Genomic DNA, 22,394 nt, shown 5'->3' with positions numbered 1-22,394 from the left:
GTATTTTACCATCAGTAACTACTCGCCAATTTCTTAGATAACCTAATATTTTACGTTTAAGAATGCATTCACAAATCAATTTGTAGATGATATATTTTCATTTTGCATTCTATTATTGAAATGGTAACTGTCATTTTGCATTCCACTATTGAAATGGTAACTGTTGAAATAGTTCAGAGTCTTGATCAATGATGCTTCAATGTTTCCTTCCCAATTTTCCAGTGTGATAATCCATATTCAAGTCATTCAAGCAGCAACACACTTTCCAGCAATGCTTCAAGTGCTCACAGTGATGAAAAATGGTATGACACAGGGGACCGGACGGAGTCTGAACTAAATGGTTATAACTACATCCAGGGCACGTCTGCAGACAGCGGCATTGATACAGCCTCTTACGGACCATGTCATGGCAGCATGTTATCCGCAGGGACCTCAGCTGCTGCAACAAATTCTTTGAGGTCTGCACCACCAAAAGAGAAAGCTTCCCCCTGGCCCGGTTCAAATGACAGCGGCATGCATTGCAGCCGATTAGGAGATCGGAGCTCCCTCAATTACGAGAGGAGAGGAGCACTCTCACCAGCACCAAGCACAGAAAGTCAAAGTAGATGTTATGGAGGCTTGGTCCACAGTACTTCAAGTGCATCAGCTCAAGAAAGTAGAACATACAGTCTGAGTGATACTTCCTCTCAGTCAAGGTAATTAATTTCCTTTTGCCTCCTTTGTGAATGTATGTTTTCTCCAAGTTTGTACCAGCTTCCCATCCATCATTGTGAGAGAATAACTCAAAATGAATATTTCTGCAACACTTGCTGAAATACTGTGGCAATAATGTAGTTGGAAGTGAGTAAGATAAATCTGTTTCCATTCTGGGAATCTCACCATTATTTGCTTCCCAGTGATTGATATACCATCAGTGCCTTTGCTTGCCACCAAGGGAAATAAGTTCTTAAGTTATTGGATCATATTTTGGCCATTCAGCCCATCAGGTCTACTCTGTCATTCAATCATGGCTGATTTATCTTTTTCTCTCCATTCTTGTGCCCTCTCCCCATAACCCCTGATTCTCGTACTAATCAAGAAATCCATCAACCTCAGCCGTAAACATAACCATTGACTTGGCCTCCACAGCGTCTGTGGCACAATAAGCATGAGAGTTACCGTAGATCACATGAACAATTAATGGGATTGATATTCACTTTATGGCAAAGGGTTTATGTGCCACATAATAGTTTATAGAAAGCCATCGCCATTGCTGCTTACGATACCTTTATGCATGGGCCATTCATCAGTGATGTCAACAGGCATGCAACACACCTTTGACATTTGACATTGATCATCATGGCACTCTGTTGTGTGTGCACAAGAAAGAAACACTATGGACCTTCAATACAGGAGCCTTGTGAGAGCGAGAAACTGCTCAATTAACTAAGTGGCCTGCTTGAGCAGTACCATTCTCTTCTGCACCATGTAATCTACAAACTACTGCAAGAGTTACATAGGCCAGTAGTTTTATTCCCCTGAGAAACTATCCAAGGTATCCTATTTAGAAACAGTAAATACCTGAAATCTTGTAAGTGATACACACTTTGCATTTCTCATCAACTGATGATTCTTCATTGTAGTTGTTATCCTGTCCAGGTGATCAGATGGCTTTAGTTATAATCAGCTTTTATGAATGCATTTGTGATAACCATCTTATTTTACATGAAAACTGTTCTATATATATATATATATATATATATATATATATATATATATATATATAGTGAGACTATACTGCTTTCAGCATGACCATTATGGTTTATAATTGTGGAGAGTGTAATTCACCACATTTTCATGAAATTATTTTTCAATTGAATATGCTACTGCTAGATTAATAATCTTCAGGGTGGTTTTGGATCCTCTTCATCTGTTTGTGCTTAATCTCAAGAGATCGCAAAAAATAATTTTATCAAGAAAGTCAAGGTCAGGGTAGTTTTGTCCAGATTGGTTCCCAAAGAAATATTATTTGTGTATCTTGTGTTAAATGTCATTCACCCACCAACCTTGTCTTCATGGTCTAGCTTGGTCCCAACCCCCTTTACAACTTCAAGGTTTTATTCCTCATAAACCTTCCTTTCTTTTCACTTGCCTTCATGAACATTGTCTCAAACTCTGGAACTCATTTTATACCCACCTCCCCCTTCTCAAAACCTGCTTCCAACACATTAATGTTCTTTATTTATCCCAGGTGAGAATTATTAATGTCACAGCTAATGTCATATCCATCTTGGTGTGAAACAAAAGCATGTCCATTATATTCTTGCATCTCCATATCAGATCTGTGAGGAACAAAAAGAATCCTTCCTCATGGCATCCAACATTTGATCAGTCTCTCGCAACCAGACTCAGCAAGTGTTACTGAGCAGTTGAGGGTGACTAATCTAATCTCTGTATAAAAGGTAAAGACCTCTCCCTGCCTGCTGTCAACAGTGCTCACCTGTGGTTGTGATGGAAGAATCTGTTAGCAACTTAAACATTCTGTACTTGTACAATTCATTTCATTGGGAGGAATTGAATAAAGCCAATAATTAATTTTAACAAGGGAAAAATTGCAGTTTTGAAATTGATATTGGACTTGTGTAATGGCTGACCAACGAGATACAAGTTCTTCATTTTCAAGCTGCATTCTCTTTGTAATGGGGAACTTCATTTTTTTCTCTCTCTCTAGTACTCTGAGTTCAAGGCATTCCATAAGCCCAGTGGTCTTTGCACACAGTAGGAGTTCACCCCACGATGAGACCCGACCAACTCCTTCACCCCAGGGATCACACCATTCATCCTCCACATCTGGGCCCAGAACATTTTATCCTCGCCAAGGAGCAACCAGCAAATATCTAATAGGCTGGAAAAAGCCAGAAGGGACAACCATTAACTCTGTTGGATTTGTGGATACAAGAAAGTAAGATTCTAAGTTTTCCACTTAACTGAAAGTGCTTTGTAATCCATATTGTGTCAGTAGTTTAGATATTTATGCATGGATCACAAATCAAGCACTCCTTGGAATCTGACCATGCTTATCTTATCCTGCCCCTCCTACCTGCTCTGGTAAAATCATTCTTTATTGCCACAGGGATAGAAGAGGGCACCAGTGCATGACATCTGATACTGAAACTAACTAAAAAAATATATTTTAAATTATGTACAAGAAAGAACAACCATTACCAAAGATATGTCCGAATAACTGCTGTGATCAAACTTAACTCAGTAGATCCTGCAGAAATAATTATATTATTCTTGAAAACAGATCCATATATTGTGAACATGTCTGTTACTAAATAGCTTCAACAAAATCTTAGTAAGGAAAGGTTTTTTTAAAACCTGACTTAGGCTCCATGATAATGAGAAACCAGGATGCTGAAAGGAGAATTAGGTCCATTTTTTAGAGCATTTATGAGACATTTCAATGTGGAATTGGGAGATGTTTTGGAAATAGTAGGCTCATCCATATAAAAAAGACTGCAATCGATCCTGCATGATGGTAAAGTATTGCTTTGTTAAGAAACGTTCACAGGTTATGTTGAGTTCCAAATGTTGATCTTTTTTCAAGCTAAGAACTTTTAGTCCTCAGTTCTAAATTTGTCTTTCTCTCTTTACTGTCCTGCTCCTCTTTGACATCAAAGCATGAAATAATACCTCGCATTTGCTGTTTGCCCTGGTGCTTAAGATAACCCCACTCCCACTCGAGGTGCACATTATGATAAGAGGAGATGCTACTTGGTGTTAATAATTAGAATGGAGTGGGGGCTGAAAATAAGGAATAGCAAATTTCTTTATGACAGGGTACAGTAAAAAAAAAACATCTTGGAACCAATGTAATAAATAGTCAGCGAAACCTGCTCTGGAGTAGCAAAGAAAACTAATCACTCAGGCAATTTTAGTTGGAGCAATGAAGCTTCAAGGTCATGTTGCCATGATTAGCAGAATAATTATACTTTACTAAATTCAGCACTGGCATCTGAAGATGTGTGCAAATATCGTCCTTGTGGCATACAGTTTTGAATTACCGTATTTCCCGACAATGAAGACGCTATTTTTTACACAAAAATAAGGCACGAAAATTTACCTGCGTCTTGGAGGCCGAAGGTTAGGTTGTTATCCAAGAAAGATGAACTTGGCGATCCCTCAGAACAGCAACATCAAGAACGATGTCTCATTGCTGGCAGCTGATGGGAAGCGGCTGTAAAAGGACAGCGCCACTGGGGGGGGGGGGGGGGGGGGGGGGAGTTCCTTTCACAGCATGTGGGGAGTCTGTGGGGAGTCTGGCCCGGGTACTTCCCTCCCCGAGCCACCGCATTGTGCCCGGGGAGGGAAGTAGCTCGGGTGGCTGCGAGCGTCCACCTCCTCAGTGCCTTCTGCTGGACAGCCAGCCATGGTGTCCTTCGGCACAGACACAACCGGTGGACGTGGTGGCTGGTGGGTAGCTACTGGGCGGAAGGCTGGCTGCTCCGTCCCCGGCTCGCACTCACTCTCTCTCTCTACTAGTCCCGGGGCAGGCGACCTGGGAACTGCAGCTAGTCTTGGGGCAAGCGAGCCTCCCTGGGCGCAATAGCCAGACCTGGGGCAAGCGAGCCGACCTGGGAACTGCAGCCATTCGCGGTGCACGCAGCCGACCTGGGTGTCACAGCCAGACCTGGGGCAAGCGAGCCGACCTGGGCACTACAGCTAGTCCCAGGGCTCGCAAGCGACCTGGGAACTGCATGTAGTCCCAGGGGACGCGAGGGATCTGGGACTGCAGCCAGTCCCGGGGCATGCAGGCGAGGTCGCCGACTCCTGGACTAAACCAAACCCATGATCCAGTCCCGCCATCCTTTTTTCAAAATTTAGCAACTTAAATTGGGGTGCGTCTTCGACGCAGGTGCGCCTTCATTGCCGGGAAGTACAGTGCTTTTTTAATGTGCCATGTACATGTTCTTTCCTTCAGATTTCTTGCTGCGTTATCACTACATGTACTATGTCCCATCCCTAAAACCGAGGCAATGTTATAGCAGATTGACCCCTGTCATGCAAGGTTCCTGCACCTGCATTGCTTTTGTTAGTGATGATAAAATACTATATCCACATAATAGACAACTCGGGCAATAATTTTATGTTTGCAGTTATCCTCTTGAAGAAGGAAAAATTGCTGTCTTCTTTGTTGAGTTTCGACAAAATCTGTCACCTATTATTCTTTTTGTAATGCAATTCTTTTCAGTTAATGCTTTCCAGCTTTACACAACGGTTACGGTAGGTGAAATCTTGAGATAATGATTTAATTTAATTGTTAAATCCAGAAGCATCTGTGTATTATTTTCTTTTTTTTTAACTCTCTTTTCAAAAGGAAATATCCTGCAGATTTTAATATCTGGTGGAACGACAGGTAGTTGAGTATTCAAGAGATGTTCGAGCAACAAGCTTTTGAAATGCTCAATGTTTGCTAGTCTTTGGGCCACGCATGAGATTTTATTTGTCATGTTGATTGCGGTATAAGCAATTTGAGCATGGGCTTTGTTGTGCAAATTGTGAATGGCATGAAAGCACTTGACAGGGATAATGGGGGCTCTGTAAACACTGTGTACATTTTTAAAGAGTCACTCTTCCATACTTTTAATTGAGTTTACCGTTTACTTTATATTGAATGTTACAGAAAGATATATTCTAGAGTAAAATTACTTTTCTATTTAAATACTGAGGTCTAATTATTAATTTTCCATCTTTTAAATAAAGAGCTGGATTAAATGTTCAGAATCAAGCACATTAGGGCAAGAGAAATACAAATCCAAAATGGTGCAATTGTTGGAGATCTAAAGCAAAACAGGAAATTCTAGAAACACCTTAGACTTACATTAAACTCCTTTACCATTCCTCAGCCAACTTGCCCAATTGATCAAGATCTTGCTGCAATTTTTGATACCACCCACTTTAGTGTCATCTGCAAACTTACTAATCATGCCATTTACATTCTCATCCAAATCGTTGATCAAAGTCACAAACCGAAACGGCACCATTCCCTAACATTCACCACGGGTCACACGCCTCCAGTCCAAAAAATAACCTTACACAGTCAACCTCTGCTTCATAGAAACATAGAAACATAGAAAGTAGGTGCGAGAGTAGACCACCAGGTCCGTCGAGCCCGCACCGCCATTCGCTCATGGCTGAACACTAAACAGACACACTTACCCACAAACAGTAGACACAAGACACAGAACACAAGACACTACCCTCCCCTTTATACCGCTATCACCCCTCTCCACCCCAAGAACCGCGTGATCTCCTGGGGGAGGCAAAAAAACGGATAAAAACCCAGGTCCAATTCGGGAAAAAAATCCGGGAAATTCCTCTCCGACCCCAATCCAGGCGATCGACACTTGTCCAGGAGATCACTCAGGTCTTACTATACTAACCATACCTAGGTCCATATCCCTGCCCTCTCCCCGTAGCCCCTTATCCCCTTGGCAGCTAAAAAACCATCTATTCTAGACTTAAATATATTTAACGTTTCTGCTTCCACTGCTCCCTGGGGCAGTGAATTCCATAAATTAACCACCCTCTGGGTGAAGAAGTTCTTCCTCATCTCAGTTTTAAAAGAGCCCCCCCTTATTCTGCAACTATGTCCCCTAGTTCTAGTTTCCCCGATCATTGGGAACATCCTCGGTGCATCCACCCGATCAAGGCCCCTCACGATCTTATATGTTTCAATGAGATCGCCTCTCATTCTTCTAAACTCCAAAGAGTAGAGTTCCAGCTTACTTAACCTTTCCTCATATGTCAATCCCCTCATTGCAGGAATTAATCTTGTAAACCTTCGCTGCACTGCCTCCAGGGCTAGTACATCCTTTCTTAAGTATGGACCCCAGAACTGTACACAGTATTCCAAATGTGGTCTCACTAATACTGTGTACAGCTGCAGCAAGACCTCCGTGTTTTTATACTCAATCCCCCTAGCAATAAAGGCCAAAACTCCATTGGCCTTCCTGATTGCTTGCTGCACCTGCATACTGACTTTTAGTGATTCATGTACTAATACCCCTAGATCCCTTTGCGTTGCATTACAACGCAGCTCCTCCTCATTTAGAAAATAACTTGCCCTATCATTTTTTTTCCCAAAGTGAATGACTTCACATTTATTAGTATTAAATTTCATCTGCCAAGTTGTTGCCCACTCACCTAGCTCATCTATATCCTTTTGCAGACTCTTCCTATCCTCCTCATCCCCTACTTTTCCTCCCATTTTTGTATCGTCTGCAAATTTTGATATATTACACTTGGTTCCCTCCTCCAAATCATTTATATAAATTATGAACAACTGGGGTCCCAGCACCGACCCTTGCGGAACCCCGCTAGTTACCGGTTGCCATCCCGAGTATGAACCATTTATCCCCACTCTCTGCTTCCTATTTGTTAGCCAATCCTCTACCCATGCTAATATATTACCCCCAATCCCATAATTTTTTATTTTTAGCAATAGTCTCTTATGTGGCACCTTGTCAAAAGCCTTTTGGAAGTCCAAGTAAACCACATCCACCGGTTCCCCTTTATCCACCCGGGTTGTTACTTCCTCAAAGAATTCGAGCAGATTCGTTAAACAGGATTTCCCCTTCACAAAACCATGCTGGTTCTGTCCGATGAAGTCATGTTTATCCAAGTGCCCCGCTAGTGTTTCTTTAATAATTGTCTCTAACATTTTACCCACCACCGACGTTAGACTAACCGGTCTATAGTTACCCGCCTTCTGTTTACTTCCTTTTTTAAATATAGGTGTTACATTGGCCATTTTCCAATCCACTGGGACCGGACCGTTCCTGCCTCCAGGGAGTTTTGGAAAATTATCACCAATGCATCCACAATCCCCACCGCTATCTCCCTCAAGACCCTTGGATGTAATCCATCAGGCCCAGGGGATTTATCCTCCTTCAGTCTCATTAATTTCCCTAATACCACCTCCTTGGTGATCTTAATAGTATTTAGCTCCTCCATTCCTACCGCCCCCTGTTTATCCAGCGTTGGAATATTTTTTGTGTCTTCTATGGTGAAGACTGATACAAAATACTCGTTTAATGCCTTTGCCATTTCCATGTTACCCACCAACAACTCTCCAGTCTCACCCTCCAATGGACCAACGTTCACCTTAGCCACCCTTTTTCTTTTTATATAGCTATAAAAACTCTTACTATTAGTTTTTATGTTGTTCGCTAAATTCCTTTCATAGTCTATTTTCCCCGTCTTAGTTAATCTCTTAGTTATTTTTTGCTGACCTTTAAATGCTTCCCAATCCTCTACCCTCCCACTATCTCTGGCTACCTTATATGCCCTTGCCTTCAGCCGAATACTATCCTTTATAGTTTTACTGAGCCATGGCTGACTGTTCTTCCTTCTTCCTTCTATCCTGTCAGCTAGCTCTCCCTGGATCCCATGCGATCTAACCTTCCTGAGCAGCCTACCATGTGGAACTTTATCAAATGTCTTGCCGAAGTCCATTTAGACAACATTATGGCTTCATCAAGCTTTTTGGATATTGCTTCAAAAATATAAATCAGATTCGTAAGACATGATCTCCCACATACAAAACTATACTGAAAATTCTTAATTAACCCCTATCTATATAATATATCCAAATTCTTAATTAACCCCTATCTATGAAAATATATCCAAATGCATATATATCTTATATTTTAGAATACTCTCCAGTAACCTGCCTACCATAGATGTTAGGCTCACTGGTCTATAGTTTCCAAGTTTTTCCTTGCAGTAATTCTTAAGGCACAACATTAGCCATCCTCCAGTCTTCCAACATCTCGCCAGTGTCTAATGATGAATTTTATATATCAGATAGCGCACCTCCAATTTCTTCTCCAGCTTCCCACCATGTCATTGGATATATCTGATCAGGTCTAGGGCGATTGTCTAACTTTGTACACCATAGTACGTTCTCGAGTGCAATATGGACAATCCTCAAGACATCTCCATTAATTGTTACGTTCCCCAGTCCTCATTTCTTTCTCCAAGGTAAAAATAGAGGAGAAATACTAATTGAGGACCCTGTCTATCTCCTGTAGCTCCACGCAGAGATGACCACTTTGGTTTCTGAGATGACCACTTTGGACCGCTTTGGTATAAAACCTTTTGGATTTTCCTTAATATTATCTGCTAGAGCTCTCTCCTGCCCTTTTTTTGCCCTCCCTATTTCCTCCTTAATTATGCCCCTCAGTTCCTGAAATTCCTCCAGGAATACATTTGATTCAGGCTGTCTATACCTGTTCCATGCCTCCTCTATCTGACCAGAACCTCAATTTCTCTCGTCATCCAAGCTTCCTTACTCTCTCCCCTCCTCCTCTTGCGTTCTCTCTAACAAGAGCATGCATGCCCTGAATTCTTGGCATCATACTTTAAAAATCATCCCACTTTAATAGGATTCCTTTGCCTACAAACAACCCTCTCCAATCAACTTTAGCATGTTCATTTCTAATTGTATCAAAGTTGTCCTTGCCACAATTCTGAATTTTAGCATGTGGTTCCACCCTGTCTTTACCTTTAACTATTTTAAAGCTAATTAGATAGTGTTTGTGGGTCCCAAAAGACTCACCCACAAACACTCAGTTACCTGACCTACCCAAATTCCTGAGAGTGGATCAGGCTTTGCTCTCTTCCATGTAGAGCCCTCTACTTATTGAATGAGGAAACTTTATTGAACACATTGACAAATTCCACCCCATTCAAGACCTTGGCACAATGATAGTTGCAGTCTATATTGGGAAAATTAAAATCTCCATATCTCACAATTTTATTAATCTTGCAACTGCCTGCAATCTCCTGGCATATTTGTTCTTCTAGTTCCCATTGACTATTTGGGGTCTATAGTACACTCCCAATGTTGATCATTTTGTATATCTTGGCTCCGCCCATATAGTCTTACTGGACGAACCATCTGTAATGCTATTTTGGACCACCGCTGTGACATTCTCAAAATAAATAGAACAACACCCCTCCTCTTTCACCCCCACTTCTATCTCTCCTGCAACACCTGTACCATGGCACATTAAGTCCCAGTTCTGTCCCTCTTATAGCCATGTTCCCATTACGGCTACAACGTCCTAGTTGCAGGTACCTATCCATGCCCTGAGTTCATCCGCCTTACTGCCTGGCCTCTCGAATTAAAATAATACAATTCCACCCAACAGCCCTTCTTCATTCTCAGCCATATTTTTGCCTATTCGGCCCACTGAACCTTTTCATCATCTTCCATACCGACTTCCAGCCTCTCACCTGCATCAGTCCTGCATTCAATCTTGTCCCCCTGCCAATAGAGTTTAAACCCACCCATGTATGAGCCAATAGTATGATCCCATTACAGAGCTTGCATCTTACTTTTTTCTAAGCTTCTTCACCCATACCTCCTCGGCAGACGGACCCTCCAGTACGTCCTCTCAGCGTGTCATTATAACTGTCTTTCTGATCAGTAGTGCAACTCCTCCACATCTATTGCCTCCCTCTCGATCTCGTCGGAAATATCAAAACTGCCAAAATTTGAGGTGCCAGTTATGTTCCTCCCGCAACCACGTTTCCACAATAGCCACAACATCATAGTCCTAGCATCAATCCAGGCTCTATTCATCTGCTTTACTACTATACCACGAGTGTTGAAATAGGCACACTTCAGCTGCTCAGGGTAACCACATTCCATCGCCTCTTCCTGCCAGTTCTTCCCTTGACATTTACTGGTCATAATCTCTACCTTCCAATCATTCTTTCCAATTTCTAACCTACTATCCTGTTTCCCATTCCCAGCCTCTCTAGATTAAACCCTCCTGAGCAGCACTAGCGAACCTTCTTGCAAGGATACTGGTTCCCTTCCAATTTAGATGCAACCCATCACCCTTCTATAGGTTGCCTCTGGCCCAGAAGAGATCCAAGTGTGCTAAACATCTGAATCCCTGTCCCTCGCATCAAGCCCTGAGCCATCTGTCCAATCTTTTTCTACCATTATTAGCACGTGGCACTGGAAGTAATCTGGGATTCACTGCCTTGGAGAACCTGCTTTTAAATTTTTCCCTAACTTCCTATGTTCATTTTGCAGGACCTCATCCCTTTTCTTACCTAGAGTCAGATAGAGTGGAAACAGGCCCTTCGGCCCAACTTGCCCATACTGATCAACATGTCCCATCTACACTGGTCCCACCAGCCTGGATTTGGCCCATATCCCTTTAAACCTATCCTATCCATGGACCTGTCTAAATGTTTCTTAAATGTTGTGAAAGTACCTGTCTCAACTACCTCCTCCGGCATTCCATACACTCACCATCCTTTGTGCAAAAAAAAAAGTTATCCTCTCAGGTTCCTGCTGAATCTTTCCCCCCTTCACTTTTAACCTATGTCCTCAGGTTCCCGATTCTCCTACTCTGGGCAAGAGATTTTGTGTGTTTACCCGATTTATTCCTCTCATGATTCTGTACACCTCTATAAGATCACCCTTCATCCTCCTGCGTTTCAAGGATAGTCCTAAACTGCTCAACCTCTCCCTATAGCTCAGGCCCCCAAGTCCTAGCAACATCCTCGTAAATCTTCTCTACACCCCTTTCCAGCTTGACAACCTACGTCATTTATACCGACATGCATAACAGCTTCTGGCTGCTCACTCTCCCCCTTAAGAATGTCATGCAGCTGCTCCGGGACATACTGGAACCTAGCACTGGGAAGGGAATACACCATCCTAGAGTCTCAGGTGCTGCCACAGAATCTCCTGTCCACCTCCCAAACTACCGAGTCTCCTACCACTATAGCTCTGCTTGACATTACCATTTCCTGTTCTGCCTCCGACTCAGACTCGATGTCACAGGCCTGACTGCTACTACTGCTCACCCCGAATGGGTCATCCCACTCAACAGCATCCAAAAGGGTATACTTGTTTTGAATGGGAATGGTCACCGGGATCACCTGCACTTTGTGTCCACTCCGTTTCCTCGTGTTCACCTGAACCTTGGATGTGACCACATCATTATAACTCCCATCTATGAAGCTGTCATTCTCTCCAATAATCCCGAGGTCATCCAGCTACTACTCCAGCTCCCTACTGCAGTCTGTAAAGAGCCGCACATGGACACAATTCATCAACCGAGACACCAGACAGATGTCATCAACAGAGACACGTACAGATTCCCTGTGAGACCAATCCCATCATTCTCAGTTCCCCGCTTATTTTCCTGCATCTATTCTCTCTCATGTGGCCTTAATACCACTCAGATTCTTCTCTCTCCCAAATTGGATAATGTGCAGTAGTTAATGGATCTACCGACCAGTATATTTGGGGAAATGTAAAGAAATCAGAACACTGGGGGGGAGGGGATGGTCACATGTGCAAACTCCACCTGGATTGTTTGTGTGAGGCAGTAGCACTAACTACTGTTGTGCCCATAACAATCAGAAAGCTTGGTGCCCTTTCTCTGACCATTGATGCATGTCAACCCACTGTGTAATAATACAGATTTCCAACATCTGCAGTAATTAGCTTTGGAGTGAACTTGCCATTTCATCTACGTCTTGACCTGCATTAGTTGTGCAGTCAGATACATTATGCATATCCAGAATAGGGCCACATTACCAACAGCGTGGTGCTCAAGAGGTAGACAGGACTAAAAACATTTATTGTTATTCAGATGGATTACCGCAGGCTTTAAGTACATGCTATCAATGAGCTGAAGAATGGATGAGCTTCAGTAGATGACAGGGGAATAGTTTAAGGATGTACTCTATATGTCCCGACTCTATATGGCTGTGATGCAAAGAACAGCAGGGGCTGTAAATGAAGCTGTAGTTAAAATAGCACTCAAATACATTGGCCGACTTGGAAATAGAATGTTGTTAGCTGAAGCAGGAGAAACATTTGGTGCAGTAATAATGTTTACATTATTGTGCTCTGAGGTCCACCTCAGTGCTTTACGAATTGTAATGCACCAAAGAAAAAATACTCAATCAGTTAATCTTTCAAAGGATACAATTTATTTGAACTATTCTTGGTAATTAGACAAAATTCTTAGCTTCGGCAATAAGCTTAAAGACATGCAAAAATTTAGTCCACACTGCAGAAAGAATTTAAACATGTGCAAGAAGTTCAAGTAATGTATGTGATCTTTAAAGCAAGATACAGCAGTTGTAATGGAAGAGGTTTTGCTTATTACCGACTTTCTCTTCCATTAATGTTTCTTATTTATTTATGTGCAGTGATACGCTGCAATGGCCATAGAGTCATAGTCATGCAGCACAAAGATAGGCCCATCGACCAAGTTGTTCCATCTAAGCTAGTCCGATTTTAGAAAATGCAATTTGCAAAACATTAGTGCTGCCATTTACTCTAAGAATGAATTTTACAAATCCTTAAGGCTTTAAGGCATTTGTTCATGTGTTGCCTTTTCCCATACATTTTCAAAATGTGCTGATAATATTTATTTATAATGCACCTAGCATTATCAAATCATTGCAGGGTTGATGGCTGCATCATATGCTTTAAAATTATGTGAGCGCATGCTTTCACTGTGGAACTACGTTAATTGTAAATGACCATACGCTAAAATAATTTCTGTATCGTGTTTGTGCATGTACACAGAGAAAAGAACATTCCCTTTTGCAACTATATGATCAATTGACTGGTCAACATTTATTCACACAATTGTTTTAATCAACTGCCTGTGAGTCATGAATGTTTGTAAATGAGTGCACTATTTTTTGAAGGATGCCTGGGTTGAAATACATCCTCCTTGTTAACAATGTGTTGGAAAGTTCCATCACCTGCTTGTGCAGAAATTTAAAAAAGTTTACTTTTTAAAAATGAATAGGAAATTGTCGAATGATCAGGAAGAAGGCCTTATCATTCTGAGCTTGAAAGATTCCTGGGCAGAATGTAAGAAATCTTCGGAATTCTCTAACTGCAAGCTGTGTGTACTCAGTCATTGCATAATTTTTAGACTGATTTTTGATTACTAAAGTAAATAGAGGATACGGACAGCAGACAGAAAAGTGAATGGGAAACTGCTCTTTGGAGTGAAAAAAAAGAGCTATGCACTTTCTAACTGGCGAGATCAGAAAATATGAAGCAGTGAAATCTTGCAGAGGAATCGCGAGACCGTACAAAGTATTTGATATTTTTTAATGGAAAGATACAATTTCCTTTTACCCGCAGAAGAGCAGAAATTTGATTTCATACTAGATTCTAGTGAGAATTCAACAGAGGAGATGCAAAAGCTCACACCGTATATAACTGGAAGGAGATATTGAAGTCTAGATTTAGTGTTAAAGTGACAAGGCTGAAAGAGATAAAATAAGGAAAAGTTGTGTGGGCTAGGTTTGTATTCCCTGAAGTGTAGAAAATTGAAGGCTGATATGAGAGATGTTCGAATGAGTAAAGAATCCGAGAGGATGAACAGAGGGACACTATTTCCTCTGATTAGAACAAAGGGTCTTAACTTTAAAATTAGAACTGCGCCATTCACGAATGATATCAGGAACTAATTCTCCATGCATGTGGGATTGGGAATCTGGAACAAAACCAAAATGTTAAGATGCTCATCTGCTCAGGAAGTATCTGTAGATTTTTGTTCAAAGCCTGGTGGCTTAAAAGTCTTTTACGAGTCTTAAGAGTCTTGAAGCCCTTTAAATCCAGGAAATGGGAAATAAATCAATAACATTTTAGATGCAAATAAATCTTTGTTCTAAAGGATTCCGGTATTTTGATCTATTTATGGACACCTAAATTGAATCCTGCAAATGATCCAAAAATCCTAAGAGAGCACCATTGGTGGCATTCTTTCCTAACTGATAAAGTAATATTAACCACTTATTTGTAGTCCCCCCATTTTAATCCCATTTTTATTCCTCTTTGCATTCTCATCAATTTGCCGCAGATTCACTTGCACACGAAGGGCAATTTACAGTGGCCAATTATCCTACCAACCCGCCCGAATTTGGAATATGGAGAAATCCAGAGAACCCAAGGGAAACTCATGCGCTCAATGGGAGAAGGTGCAAACTTGCACAGATAGCATCCTCTAGCTGTGCCCCTGTACAGCCCTGTCAACTCAACGATGGTTGAAATAATTGCAGGCATACAGAAAAGTGGAACTGAAATTGTATTTAGCAAAGTAAATAACTCAGACAGAAATGATTTAACAGGTTGAAAAGATGGTAAATTTGTGTCTATTTTGTCAGCTTGTTATATAATGAATATCCTATTTGCTGTTTCAGAGCCCTTGAGGCTTTGGGACATAACTGATATTTATCGCTTGAAGCTCTGCAATTTACCATCTCTGAAGCATTGCAATATTTTCCACTTTTCATCCCAGTTGGACCACCTTACCAATTCAAATGTTGCCTTGCCAATGATCTGGTGCTGAATAAAAAGATCCTAGCTTGTAATAAGCCCATCTGTATCATCAGTTGTCTCCAGTGCTTTGGAGTATTACAGGTGACATGGTTTATAATCACCTGGTGCTCAAAATACCAACACTGTTATCTTCGATTTGTTCCAAGATGTCTCAACACTTGATTCTGAAGCACACAACAGTTGCCTAAAGTTTGCAAATCCCATTCAATTACCTTGAAAAGATTGCCCTCCCTCCCCAGGCAGTTGTGGATCTTAACAACTCATTATTAAAAACACATATATTCTTTTCACACTTAGAGAGGTGGAGAGTATATTAGGAAATTTCCTAAGGGGGCCTGCACTATCCCAAAACTTCGCACCCACCCCCACTTGGGAAATTTTAAGCAAAACCAGAATGTGCTGGAATTGAGCAGCATCTGCAATCTGAGAGGATTGCAATTTACGCCACATGTACTGGGACTCTGAGCTGAGAACTTATATAGTATTTCATTCGCCACTTCAATGAAGAGTATCAAGGGTATTTGAGAGTGGTTGGTGGTACACTTATTTTGAACAGCAGAAACCTTACTGTATTAGTTTTCAAACACTTATGGCTTGATGCTCAGTTTATTGAATCTGATTTTTTTTGTGTGTTTGGTTACAACTGTATAGCAAGTTATAACAATAACTTCCATTTCCTAGTTATTTTGTGGACTCCAGAAATTTGGCAGTGTGCCATTCACCCCACCTACGTTGGGGCATAGTGGACAGCAGTTTCCTCTGTAGAAGCTCAGAGGAACTCAAACCACTTTATTCTGAGGGTACCCCTTGTCAGGCACACCCTGACGTGGCGGCGCTGTGAAACGGCTGCGGCTCGCCTGCAGTCTGTCTGTTTTTACTTTTTTGTGTTGTTTTTTTTGTCTAGTTCAGTTAAATTTTTGGTTAATAGGTGGTGTTATGTGTGGGGGGGTGGGGGGGTGAAACAGGGCTTTCTGTCTCTCCCTTCGGGGGAATGCGATTTTTTTGTCGTATCCCCCTTCTCTTCCCCCGCCTGAGCTGAGGCCTAATGGCGGAGCTGGCGGCCTCCAACCTGCGACCAACCTCGAGGATCCGGAGGTAGAGCCAGCGAGGCTGGCCGTCTTCGAGCTGCGGCGACGTTCGGGCAGCGGCACGACTCGGCGCTCCGGCGAGGGCGTACGGCGCGGGGCTGAGACACTCCCGTGCGGGCGGCGCGGCTACCGGCTGGAAGGCGCTCCCGTGAGGGCGGCCTGGGTCCCGGCTGGAAGGTGCTCCGGTGTGGGTGGACCGGCTCCCGGCTGGAAGGTGCTCCCGTGTGGGCGGACCGGCTCCCGGCTGGAAGGTGCTCCCGTGGGGGCAGCCCGGTGCGGGGCTGAGACGCTGCCGTGTGGGCGGCCCGGTGCGGGGCGGAGATGGTGCTCCAGTGGCTGAGGCGGCGTTCTGGCGGCAGCGACCTGAATCCGGGGCTTGGCCAGCAGGCCAGTGGACGACATAGTCGGGAGCTCGCAGGGCACAGGCTGGTGCCTGTTTTCCGGAGCTCCCGTGGCAACAGCTGCGTCCGCTGGACTGGAGGGCGGCAGCTTCGACCAGCCCCGGGCCGCGGAGCTTGAACCGCGGGACTGACTTACCATCGCCCGGTGGGGTATCGCCTCAGCGCAGAGGGAGAAGAGGAGGGAAGAGACAGTAACTCTAAGACTTTTGCCTCCATCACAGTGAGGAGGTGCTTGGTGAACTCACTGTGGTGGATGTTAATTTGTGTTTATTGTGTGTTGTTATTATTACATGTATGGCTGCAGGCAACAACATTTCGTTCAGACCGAAAGGTCTGAATGACAAATAAAGGATTCAATTCAATTCAAGAATAAAACGATGTTGCAGCAAGGAGCTGAATTGTGATACATACTTGGCACTTGGATATTCTTTGCACAACACTGCCATAAATCCCAGCCCCATTCAATATCTGAAGCATTCACTCTTACTGTAGATGTTCAGCTGCACGCTCGACATGCCATTGTTCTCTTCCCCACTGTTTCACGGAGAAGAATGTAAAACAACCTCTAAGATTTAGCTGAAGCTGACTTCAATCAAAAGAAATAAACTATGTACAATAAACTTAAAACAACTTTTAATGGTTAAAAATGGCTGTGGGAGGTATTCAAACATTATCTAAAGTGGTACAGAATGTTTGTTCACTTGAGGGGAAGGAATTTAATTACCAAAGTAACAAGCAATGGAAGATGAAGAGGAACAGGACAAATCTGAGAGAAACCACACAATAAAATGCAGAATCGAGCACAGATCATGGAAAATGGGAGAGATTTGTAAATAGATAATAAGATTGAAAAAAGAAACTTGCAATTTGGATACGAAAGTCACCACAAATTAATTTCAAAATTAGATTAGGAAAAAAGACAAAAGCAATGTGGATCCCTTTAAAAGCTGAAAATGATGTATCAATACAGAAATAACAAATATATTGAATAATTATCTTGTGCTATTTACATAGAAACGTTCTCAAGGAAATTAAGATTGAATAACTAAAATTAGTGTTGCTGTCTTAGGTGGCCTCTAGGGTTGAGAGTGAGTTGGTTTCACGCTAGTTCTGTAGGTTCTTAAGTGATTCATGAGGCCTATGTAGAATCTGCTGATTATTCGTCACTGTTGAGTAAGAATGCTTGGTGGAGGCTAAAGTGGGCAGGTGGGTGGTTTGAAGTTAGTGCTCACACTCTCTCTCTGCTGTTTACACAGACTCGTGAACCTGAGGTTCTCAAGGTAATTTGGAATGCTGCTCCACTTTGAGCAGACATGTACAGGGGGTTCCTAATTGATGAGAATATTCCATTTATTTCCTCCAATCAATATTTTCCCTAGGCAGTGCTTGGAATGGAGTGAAACTGATTAACCACAAAAAATACAATTTGTTAACTTTAATACTAGGGTCTGAAGGAATTGCAGCAGGTGATCTGATAAAAGATGTTCTGAAGTTCTCAATTTATTTTATAACCATTAATTTTCAGAACTGAGGGAAATTAATAAATTATACGTTTAGTTAGTTTAGAGAATCAGCGCAGAAACAGGCCCTTCGGCCTGCCGAATCCACACCGAACAGCGATCCCACTAAAACTATCCCATACGCACTAGGGACAATTTACATTTTTACCAAGCCAATTAACCTACAAACCTGGATGTCTTTGGAATGTGGGAGGAAACTGAAGATCTCGGAGAAAACCCACGCAGGTCACGGAGAGAACGTACAAACTCCGTACAGACAAGCACCCATAGTCAGGATCGAACCCGGATCTCTGGCGCTGTAAGGCAGTAGCTCTACCGCCACACCACCGTGCCGGCCCAAAGGTGATCCAACCTATTTGTTGCCTCAAGTTACTTGAGTCTTCAACTGAGCACCTGTAACATTACAGCTGCTTGGTAAAAGCTGGCATAGATTTGCAACGGTTAATGTGTTTGTGAATCCAATTGAATTTCCTGTGGCAGTGATTAATGCAGTGGACCATCTAAGGATGTTATTTTTTATGGATTTCTGGAAGAAATTTGATAAAAATGATCAGAAGACACTGTCATGAGGTACTGACCTGATTAAGAAACTGAGTAGGAATAACGGGCAGATACTTAAATTGACAAAATATGACTAATGGTATCCTGTAGGGAATGTTATTAGAGCATCATCTATTCACCAATTATTTGGATGGCAGATAGAAGATTACATATCCAAGTTTTATCAATGAAGGAGAGGAAAGATTCAATGTATAAAATGTGGAAAATCACAAATTTATGAAATGCATCCTTAGATTAAATGTTTAAGAAGGAACTGCAAATGCTGGAAAATTGAAGGTAAACAAAAATGCTGGAGAAACTCAGCGGGTGAGGCAGCATCTATGGAGCGAAGGAAATAGGCAACATTTTGGGTCAAAATGTTGCCTATTTCCTTCGCTCCATAGATGCTGTCTCACCCGCTGAGTTTCTCCAGCATTTTTGTTTACCTCCTTAGATTAAGTGAGCAGTTAAAACTCCTGTCATTAGAGTTCAATTCAGCATGGGAGGTCATCCACTGTGGTCCTGAAAAGATAAATCTGTGCTTTCTAAGTAGTGCAATGCTGGCAGCAGTGGTGACTTAAGGAGACGTAAATGTCCATATATGATATTAAAATCTCATGAACAAGTACAAGATTTAATCAATAGGTTAACTGAAGATTGGCCTTTTACTTCGAGGTCTAATATGAAGAGTTAGATGTTGTACTGCAGATGCATAAATCCCTGAATGAAATACACAAAGACTACTGTGAGCAATTCTTGTACCACATCTTAGGGAGGAAACATTGCTCTTTGAGGGAATTCAACAGTTTTTTTTAACTGAAATTGTACTTCAAGGGTTAAACGATGCAGAGTTTACACAGGCTAGATTGATATTCCCCGAAATGTAGACAGAAAAGTGTGATTTCATTTAAATTATCAGGATATTAAGGGGAATTGATTGGGAAGATTGAGAGAAACCATGCTACCCTTGGGATCCATGACTACCTACTCATAATCCTAACAAATAGGAACTTTAGCTCACCCTGAGCAAACAGTAAATGACAGCAACTTATATATACTTCACAATGAGTGACACAATTATTTGGAAATATACGATGGAATGGTGATTCAACTGGTTGTACTGTGGCCAATCAACATCTGCTGCTTGCCTTTCTGGGCCTAATGATGTCAGCACAACTCTTGACATGTGAACGAATCGTCTCAAAGATAATCTGCAGCTAAACTTTTAGAAACTATTTCCCCCCAAAATGTGCCTCCTCGCCAGGTGAATAATCAGCATCCAATTTCAAAATAATGTAAGAACTTAACACATCTTATGGTATGCCATTTACCTCCACTTTAAATATCCAAATCTATTACTGCAAAACATTTAATCCACAGACACTATTAGGTCACGATCCACTTGTGAGGCATTACAGAGTTGAACCCCTCGGCATGAAGCAAAAAACATCTTTTGGGTGCAAGGTATGAGGAACCTTTGAGGCTCTGAGGTTTTTTTTTCCATTCCTGATGTGGAGGGAACAACACTGGAGCTGTTTCTCCTTAAATTCAAAATTTCCCTCAATAGTTTTGTACAAATTTCTCTCCTGAGAAATAGGATGGCCTTTTAATTCCTGCTGGGAAGTTCCTAACCACAAAGTTAAGCATGTGAAATACACATATCATGTGTCAAAAGCTTAATCCACATTTAGAACCGGTTTTCAATGAAAAAAAGGGCTAAGGAATCCTTCACTTTTTTTCTGCACAATCCTAAATCCCTCACACCAATCCAAACACACCCTGCCTTCCCCCACCACCTACCCCAAGCCATCTTAGTCCCATGCTAATAAGTATCAACAATTAATCTGGTACCCATTGATCTTCCAATCCTGAGTACAAATGAATAAAGGCACAGATTCAGAAATCGGAAGTGCAAAGAGAATTGGGAGTGCTGGTGCAGGATTTCCTAAAGATTAATTTGTAGGGTGAGTTGATGGTAAGGAAGGCAAATGCAATGCTGGCATTCATTTTGAGGGGACTACAATGTAAGAGCAAGGACGTAATGCTGAGGCTTTATAAGGCTTTCGTGAGTCCACATTTAGAATATTATGAGCAGTTTTGAGCCTGAGGAAGGATGTTGTGGCATTGGAGAGGGTCCAGAGGAGATTTACAAGAATTATTCCAGGGATGATTGGGTTAGTGTATGAGGCTCTGGCCCTGTACACGCTGGAGTGTAGAAAGATGAGGGGGGTTCTCATGGAAACCTATCAGATAATGAAAGGGCTAGATAGAGTGGATGTGGAAAGGATGTTTCCAGTAATGGGAGAGTCATAAAAATAGAGGTCACAGCCTCAGAATAAATGCAGGTACCTTCGGAATGAAGATGAGGAAGAATTTCTTTAGGCAGAGGGTGGTGAATCTGTGAAATTAATTGCCACAGACGGCTGTGGAGGCCAAGACATTGGAATTTTTAAAGTATAGATTGATAGGTTTGTGACTAGTAAGAGCATTATAGGTTAGGGGGAGAAGGCAGGAGAATGGATTTGAAGAAATAGATCAGCCATAATCGAATGGCTACGTACTCGATGGGCCGAATGGCCTAATTCTGCTCCTATGTCATATGGTCTTACACATCGTTTCTTGTATAAATCAAAATTACAATGGCGAGCTGACTTTCACCACCCATTGCATTCCTGAGCAAATTGTCCAACGGTGATTCTTGTTTTTGTTCAGCATTAGCATAATATCCCTTAATAAATTAGTATTCTCCAAACCAGCTGGAAAAGATAATTTATGTTCATTTCTAGTAAAGCTAATCCTCAAAGGAATATTGGAATTGCATGTTGAAGGACAGCCTAAGGTGTACCTAGTTCCATCCTAGTGCTTGAATGAAATGTTAATGCAGTCTTGGTTAGTTTTGAAAATCGATTTCTATGTTTTCATTTACAGGAGACCTTGACATGAAATAAGAAAAAACTGGTGATGCAAAACATTGTGAGCCATTGGCTTATTAGTCACCTGTTGATTAAAGCATGCTAGATTTATCAGTTATTTATTTTACTAAGTCCATTTAATTAATACATTCAAGGATTATGCAAACTTCCTGTGCCTATCCCTAGTTAGTAAGGTCCACTTGATATCAGCTCTTTCAAACATTTCTTTCCTGGTTTTAGTTTTGTAATATACCAAAGTTGTGCACAGAAAAATCTTGGTTTTTAGTAATATTTTATTTATATATTCCTTAAGAGTTTGCTCATCCTTTTTCAGTGATGAAGACCCATGGTTCTCATAAATAAATCTGTGACAACAGTGGCAGCCAATTTTAACCCAACATGTTTATTGGGAAATGGTTCAGAATGGGAACTTTGCTGGTTTTACTCCACATCTCATTTCATTCTGTAATGGAGTATAAAATTAGTGCAGGGTGTAGAAGTGACGTTGCAACTAATCCTGTGAGTTATCTGTGTTACATCAT

General features: G+C 41.7%; 1 protein-coding gene across 7 annotated transcripts in view; it reads left to right on the top strand.

Annotated features, from left to right (window-relative positions):
- sipa1l1 (signal induced proliferation associated 1 like 1) overlaps positions 1–22,394 on the top strand; it is a 358,473-nt gene that overhangs the window by 316,168 nt on the left and 19,911 nt on the right. For 5 of the 7 annotated variants that reach the window (XM_033026813.1, XM_033026811.1, XM_033026814.1 and 2 more), the window contains 2 exons: positions 223–695; positions 2,711–2,941. In XM_033026813.1, coding sequence (XP_032882704.1) covers positions 223–695; positions 2,711–2,941 — 704 coding nt within the window. Of the gene's footprint in view, positions 1–222; positions 696–2,710; positions 2,942–5,359; positions 5,538–22,394 lie in introns of those variants that run through there. The other 2 variants (XM_033026818.1, XM_033026817.1) reach the window with 2 other exon arrangements.

Source organism: Amblyraja radiata, chromosome 9, assembly GCF_010909765.2.
Source record: "Amblyraja radiata isolate CabotCenter1 chromosome 9, sAmbRad1.1.pri, whole genome shotgun sequence".
In the NCBI taxonomy this organism is placed as follows: Eukaryota; Metazoa; Chordata; class Chondrichthyes; order Rajiformes; family Rajidae; genus Amblyraja; species Amblyraja radiata.
This window is presented reverse-complemented; position numbering and strand designations above follow the sequence as displayed.